The sequence below is a fragment of the Muscardinus avellanarius genome (genome assembly GCF_963383645.1).
Source record: "Muscardinus avellanarius genome assembly, chromosome: 1".
NCBI classification, from domain to species: Eukaryota; Metazoa; Chordata; class Mammalia; order Rodentia; family Gliridae; genus Muscardinus; species Muscardinus avellanarius.
This window is the reverse complement of record NC_137786.1, coordinates 120,212,272-120,220,351: the sequence shown is the minus strand read 5'-3', so window position 1 is coordinate 120,220,351 and position 8,080 is coordinate 120,212,272. Positions and strand designations below refer to the sequence as shown.

At 38.0% G+C, this 8,080-nt stretch overlaps 1 protein-coding gene across 1 annotated transcript; it reads left to right on the top strand.

Annotated features, from left to right (window-relative positions):
* Positions 1 to 3,102: 3,102 nt before the first annotated feature.
* Positions 3,103 to 7,059, top strand: SC5D (sterol-C5-desaturase; the record flags this gene model as incomplete). The annotated part of the gene is made up of 4 exons (XM_080695530.1): positions 3,103 to 3,312; positions 4,241 to 4,373; positions 6,149 to 6,249; positions 6,604 to 7,059. 4 exons carry the CDS (start codon positions 3,103 to 3,105, stop codon positions 7,057 to 7,059), a joined length of 900 nt encoding a protein of 299 aa, XP_080551656.1.
* Positions 7,060 to 8,080: the final 1,021 nt, after the last annotated feature.

Below are 8,080 nucleotides of genomic sequence, written 5' to 3'. Positions count from 1 at the left end.
AATCACAGGAACAATTTTCTCCCAAGCAGCTAATAGCAGTGAAATGATAGAAATTATTTTTAAAACAACCAAATAGAAACTCAGCAGTTGAAAACTATAGTAACATTAAAATTTGTCAAGCTTAACAGCAGGTTTGATCTGACAGAACAAAGACCGTATAAAGAACTAATGAACTTAAAGGTGAATCCATTGAGATTATCTAGTCTGCAGACCAGAAGAACGAGAGAGAAAAACAGGACTTTGGAGACTTGGGGAACACCATCAGACACACCTATATATGCACAATGGGAGTGCCACAGGAGAAGAGAAATGAGTAGAAAGTTTATTTTGAGAAATAGCGGTCCCAGACTCCCCAAATTTGATGGGAAACGTGAGGAAGCTTAATAGTATGGGGGATAGAGTTTCTTCTTGTGATAGTGAAAATGTTCTGAGACCAGATAGTGATGAGGATTACACAGATTTGGGAATAAGCTAAAAACTAATGAATTGACTTCTTTAAAGTGAATTTTTTATATTAATGAATTATACTTCAATAAACACACACATTTTAAGAATGTAAAAACAAGGAATATTTATGTAGAAATGGAAAAATCTCTAAGCTATAGATTAAAAGAAGGGAACTTCACCATGCATACTGTATATCACTTTTTGTAAGGAAGGAACGAAAGATAAATTTTGTGGTTATTCTTGCATTAGAAAACACTGTCAGCGTTTGTAGAGGCGACGATTGTGGTAGAAATGGACCAAAGCAAGACTTCCTATTGTCTGCTTTCCTGTATCAGTTTGTAGTTTTGAACTGTTTATATGTATATAAATAATAATACATAACATATGTATTATTATTATTGTTATTGTTATTATTTATGTGGTATTGGGGATTGATCCCAGGGTCAGTCTGCCTCTGAGCTACATCCCCAGCACTGTTTTTTGTTTGTGTGTTTGTTTTTGGTGGTACTAGGGTTCCTGGAAACCCTTCTCCGGGCTACACTCCCAGACCTATTTTATATTTTTTTATTTGGAAACAGGGTCTCTTAAGCCAGCGAGACTGGCTTCGAACCTGTGCGATCCTCCTGTCTCTGCCTCCCAGGCGCGGGGATTACAAGCGTGCGCCACCACACCCGGCTGTTTTATTTTTTATTTTGAAACAAGGTCTTGCTAAGTTGCTGAGGCTGGCCTTAAACCTACAATCTTCCTGACTCAGTCTTCCAAGTACTAGGAATACAGGTGTGCACCCCCATGCCCACTTAATTTTCAAAGAGACTTTAAATCCCTGTGGCATATGATGGGAACCTAGTGGGGGAAATAGGCTACGAATGACTATTACATAATGCATCAATAGTTTAAGAATCTCCCTTTCTTAATTTAATAAATCAGCATTTTTTACATAGTTCTGTAGGTAGTAGATAAAATTCGTTTGAATGCCTGAGATATAATGTGATTAGATAATTGTCAGACTGCTTTTTTAATATTCAAGATTTCAAGTATTAGTGAATTTTAGAATACTGAACACATTTTTCTCTACAAATAATGCAGTGAAGAATGAGTGAGTACAACACAGGTGATAGGCTCCAGCCAGATATGGAGGCACACACACACCTACATTCCCAGTATTTGGGAGGCTGAGACAAGAGGATCACAGGTTCAAGGTCATCTTCATCAACTTAGTGAGACCCTTAGCAACTTAGACTCTGTTTCAAAATTTAAAAATAAAATTTAAAAAAAGAGGGCTAGGAGTATTCTTGGAGGTAGAATGCCCCTGGGTTCAACCTCTAGTACCCAAATAAGTAAATAAATGATGGATTCCATGTTCAGATCACAAGAGCTGCGCCGTATCAGAGAGTCGTGAGCATCAAGTAGACCAGTGCATTTTCTGGGGAAGTGCAGCTGGCCAGAGTTCAAGCTCTGGAGCAGGCGCTGCCAGGCTGTTCCTAAGCTGCCTCTGCTTTGTCTCTTGTGGTAACTCAACCCTCTGTGTGGTGGTAAAGAAGCCACAGGTGACATAAAAACATCTGGGCACACCTGTGTCCTAGTAAAGCTTTGGTAAAAATTTGACTTTGGATTTGGCTCCTGGGTCACAGTTTTCCAGCCCCTAACCTAGAATGTTGACCAGAGGAAGAAAAATAAATATATTCTAGTTCGTGTGTGTGTGTGTGTGTGTGTGTGTGTGTGTGTGTGTGTGTGGTACTGGGGGTGGAACTCAGGGGCTTTTCTACCTCCGGACCTATTTTAAAAAATATTAATCCTCCCAGACCTATTTTTAAAAATATTTTATTAGGAAAGAAGGTCTCACTAAGTTGCTGAGAGTCTCACTAAGTAGCTGAGGCTGGCTTTGAACCTGTGCGATCCTCCTGTCTTGGCCTCCTGAGTGCTAGGATTACAAGCGTGCACCACCACGCCCAGCGAGACAGGTTCTTGCAAAATTGCTGAGGCTGGCCTCAAGCCTGTGATTTTTATTGTTCAGCCTCTCAAGTATTGCTATTACTAGTGTGTGCTACCACACCAAGCTAGAGACCTTAATATGAACAAGCAAAAAGACTTGACTTTTTTTTTTTTTTTCTGCCGTTGAGAGTACCTTTCCTTCTGTCCTCAAAAGCAAGTGGTCTCTGACTTTATCGTCGTGGCAACTACCTTGTAGGGAATTCATCTTAGGTCTCAACACTGAAATAAAAATCTCTGGAGTATGTGTTCTTGAAGGAGAGAGATGGTAGCTGAAACATGTGGCTGAAGGAGGAAGCCATTTGGTTATTTAGGGCCCTTCAAACCCATCTTAGTGATTTGCAAGGTAGTAGGAAAGAACCTGAAAATGGCATTAAACTGGTCTTATGCCACTCACCAGCTTGCTGGCCTTAGAGATAAAAGTCCATGGCCTCAGTTTCTCTAGATTAGATCTGATGCTCCTGCATGTGATATGAAGAGAGTAGACTAGGGATTATAACTGGTCCCTTCCAGTGCTAAAGAGGGGGCTTGGTTGCAGAGGACTGTTCAACATATGATCATTCTTAAATTAGAAACTTCATATATAGTTTTTATGGAAAATTTTGCTTAGAAAGATAATAGATATAATAAGTAATTGATGCACTTATTTATCCTTTAGGGGCCAAGATGGACCTTGTTCTTAGCACTGCAGATTATTATTTTTTTACACCATATGTTTATCCAGCCACATGGCCGGAGGATGACATCTTCCGACAAACTGTCAGCCTCCTGATCGTGACAAACCTCGGTGCTTATATTCTTTATTTCCTCTGCGCAACACTGAGCTATTATTTTGTCTTTGATCATTCATTAATGAAGCATCCACAGTTTTTAAAGGTAAGAGATTTTCTTGACTGTTTTCTAACTACTGGTATAGTACAAATAACAATATAATGTATATGCGAGGTTTTCAGATTACACTGGGTATATGTAGCTATTAACTAAAGATTTTAAAACCAGTCCCCCCAAAAGATTAGGCATTTTTGTGAGGATTAATCCTCTCTCTCCTTTCCATTATTTAACTACATTATTCAAATTTTATTTTATTTTATTTTATTTTGGTGGTACTAGGGTTCCTCTGAAAGTCCTTCTACCTCCAGGCTACACTCCCAGACCTATTGTATACTTGTTATTTGGAAACCAGCGCGGCTGGCTTTGAACCTGTGCGATCCTCCTGTCTCTGCCTCCCAAGCGCAGGGATTACAAGTGTGCGCCACCACGCCTAGCAAATTTTTAAGCTATAAAACTAACTATCTTACCTATTATACTTTTTTTTTTGCTAATATCAATGAATAAGTAAATATTTGCTTATGTATATTGTAATGTTTGACTTTTACAACTGTCTTTACCACATTATTATTTTAGACAGGAAATTTAAACTAGTTTTAGAGTTATTTACAGTTGTTTTCAAGTTCAGTTATTAGTATTTGTCAGTTTCTCCAAGAACTGAAATTAAAAAAAAAAAATAGAAAGGGTTGGGGATGGAAATTAATGATGAAAGAAATGATTATTCCATAAGTAAAGTTTAGAAATACAGATTTTATAGGAAGGAGCAAAAGTTTCAGAATTTAGAGACTGCATTTGCTCAGTACCAAATGGATATTTTTCTCTCACACACACATTTTCATGCATTAGTTTTCATGGAAACAGTTTAGAGATAAAACCCTTAATATAATAGCCTAAAATTCCAATCCAAAACACTTTGATACCAGTTGTGTTAAACATAGATTTTGTGACTTTTAAGTTCTGGAAATCTCATTTGCAGAATCAAGTCTTTCGGGAAATTAAGTTCACTGTCCAGTCGCTGCCCTGGATCAGTATTCCCACTGTTTCCTTGTTCCTGCTGGAGTTGAGGGGCTACAGCAAATTATATGATGACATCGGGGAGTTTCCAAATGGTACGTCAATAAGACGGGTCGGGAGAGTGGTCTGAGCACAGGCTGATTTCTTTAAAAAACCAAATTTGTCTCTTTTTCCTTCCCTTTAAATTGTTCCATTGTTTCAGTGCACTGTTTTATACATTTGTGTCTTGACACATATGCACATATGTGTGTTTCTTTCCTTTTGTCTATCAATTTTAAAGTCTGTTGTAGATGATACTCTGCCTGGGATTGACTGGAGAGGTCAGAGATGGACCCTTGTGTTTGTTTCCTAGGCTCTTTTTTGGATTTAAGCTTCTAAATGTAACTCAAGCAGTACACAAAAGTTACTGGAAGTCAGAAAATGCATATTTTTAAGATTCCATTATCCTGGTACCCACAAACTAAGTCTTTTGGCATGTCTTCCTACTTTTCTGAACCTGAACACTACATTATTTCCTTTGCAAAAATGAAAGCCTCATAGGCATACTGGTTTACACTCTTGTTTTGTTTTTCTTCTTAAAAATATGGCTATAAGCTGGGTGTGGTGGCACACGCTTATAATCCCGGCATTCGGGAGGCTGAGACCAGAGGATGGTGGTTCGCGGACAGCCTCTGCTACTAAGTGAGGCCCTGTTTCAAAATAAAGAATAAAAAGCAGGGCCGGGGGTGTAGCTTGGAGGTTGAATGCCCTTGGGTTCCATCCCGAGACCTGCAAACAAACAAAATATGGCTATATTTCATATTGATGGATACTGACATTACGTAATATGCTAGCAATAGTATTTAATTGTGTAGATACCCACTATTTATTCATTGATCCCTAATTGTTAGACCTTTAGATTTTTACTTTTTTCCTATTATATACAGTCTTTCAGTGATTAAATTTTGTGACATTCTGAAATTATTTTATCAAGATACATTTCTGGTATCTAGTATATAGAAAGTACATGTGCTGGGTATTTGTATGTGCCAGTGATAGTGCAAGCTCTTCACTTGTGTCACCCCATTTCTTTCTACAACAGTCTTATGAGGCAGATACCCTGCTCTTTTTAAGGTGAGTAAAGCAGCTACACATAAAGTTTAAGTCCCTTGGTTACTCAGCAAATTGGGAGTATGTCTGCAATGGGAACCCAGGCTTGCTGGCACCAGAGCTTGCTCTCACAGTAGGAGGTTAGTTATTTAAGAGTTGGGAACAAAAATCATGCACTGGGTGATGAATTGGCTGGACCAGGCCTAAGAGTTTGAGTAAAAGTAGAGAAATTTGTGGACCAGTGCCTTCAAGGTACGGAGATGAGACTATCCAGATGCCAGGAAGGGGCTGAGCACAGGTGCAGAACGATGGGTCAGATCATGAAGCAGATGCTAGGTTTAAGGGTTTTAGGGAAAAATAAGGTTCTAAGCAGGGAGATGCTAGATGAAGATATGTTTTAGGGAGGTTACATTAAGAGATATCGTTAAGTAGTGTTCTCAGATTTAAATAATAAAGGTATCTCAGGTCTATTCTTTTCTGTCCAGTATGTGTATTTATGGTTTAATTAAGAAATTACTCTTTCATATGTGTAATTTTTATGTTGTATATTGATTTAAAAATCAAAGGCAGGACACTGCAAGTTTCTAAAGGAAGGAAGTAAGAAAATGGCCAAATTCTGGGGGGTGAAGAGAGATTCATTTCTACTGTACTGAATTAACTAAAACAAACAATTGATGATGTTTGAGTCTCGGGTCCCATTGTGCACTGACAGGCATGTACATAGTGCTTTCTTGTCCTGGGAGCAGAATCTTGATCCTCCTGTTGCTATTTTCTCTTCTAGGCTGGCTTCACCTCATCGCTAGTGTAATATCCTTCCTCTTTTTCACTGACATGTTGATCTACTGGATTCACAGAGGCCTTCATCACAGACTTGTGTACAAGGTAGAGCCATTTGAGGGGGAATGAGGAGAAAGAGCCCACATTTCAGGAATGTAGGGTTATAAATTCTGTTGTCTGTTTCTGAGGATTTCTACTAACTGTATTAAAGACCTAAGTAGCTCTACTTGTAACAGGAATGGGTTGCATTTTGTTCATATCCTTCTTTGTGGGTCTGGAGGGCTGTCTTAAAATATTAGATCTGGAATAATGAAAGAGGGAGACCCTCTTATAAAGTGATTTTACTAATTTCAAAGGGATTCTGTTTTAGCTAACTTTTCACACTCATGGTGTGGAAATGACCTATGTCGACTGCCCTGGGTAGAATCCTCGGTGCTAACTGTGTCCTTTCTTCTTCAGCGCATACATAAGCCTCATCATATCTGGAAGATCCCCACTCCATTTGCAAGTCATGCTTTTCACCCGGTGGATGGCTTCCTGCAGAGTCTACCCTACCATATCTACCCTTTTGTCTTTCCATTGCACAAAGTGGTTTACTTAGGTTTGTACATCTTGGTTAACATCTGGACAATTTCCATTCATGATGGTGATTTTCGTGTCCCTCAGATCTTACAGCCATTTATTAATGGCTCAGCTCATCATACAGACCACCACATGTTCTTTGACTATAACTATGGACAGTACTTCACATTGTGGGATAGAATTGGAGGCTCATTCAAAAACCCTTCCTCCTTTGAGGGGAAAGGACCACTGGATTATGTGAAGAAGATGTCAGAAGAAAAGCGCAGCAGCCCTGCAGAAAATGGTTATAAAAATGAGAAATTGTGCAATGGAGCATTCATGAAGACTGAGTAGATTATTGGCCCAATTATTCTTGAATATTTTTAATAAGGAAAAATAATTTATAAATAGCCATGATGCATAGTAAGTAAATGGTAGCATTTGAAAATCTGCCTGGAGAACTACTGAGGAATGGTCATCAGGTAGAGTGAGTGAGAAATGCTGTGAGCACCAGGATTGTCATCTCCTGCTTGGAATGCCAGATGTTGGTCCAAAGGACAATTTGTGTCTTTCCAGCCAGCAGATCTATAATCTGTATAGCCTCAACAGTTTTAAATAAGATAGGAAATAAACTACTGAGGGGACTAGGCTACCTCCTTTTGTCTAAATCCCCATATTCATTATGAAAAATTCATTCTTATTAACACCAAGACTAAGCACCATAACGAACAAATACCGATATAAAGATGGTTTCTTGTTCCAAGGATATTTGATTCTTCAGTGTTATTATGACAATGAATACTCAGACTTTGTTCAAGTGGAAACATCAGTGTGAAAAAATTCTGATACATTAACAGCGATGTCAGTGATGAAATCGCAGATATAATAAGATCATCTTTCTATACATATCTGGGGACATTGTCAAATAGTCCATGTTAGTGATGGATAATTAAATTATAATTTTTAAGAATATCAGTTCTTCCATGATTTACTCCAGATTGGAGATTGCTTAATGTGAGATAGGGATGGTTCGCACTGAAAACCATTACTTAATACACATAAAAAATGTAAATCAGAATATAGTTAGGGAAATTTGATGCTCAAGTAATATATTTGGCATTAGTGAATTTTTTTAATTGATGGACTGCACTTTCCATAAATTTCTAAATTACTAACCTGTCATTTTTTTATAAAAGGAAATAATTGCCAGATATTTAGGCCTATCTCTGAAGACTTATTTTGAAATCTGATTCTCTGTTTCTCCTGTTACTTACTTTTTCAAACTGTCTCTGCAGAAAGGTCAAAGAAACACTTTTATAAAGAAATGATGTGTTGTAATATAAGTATATTGGAAAAACAATATGTTGGTGTGTGG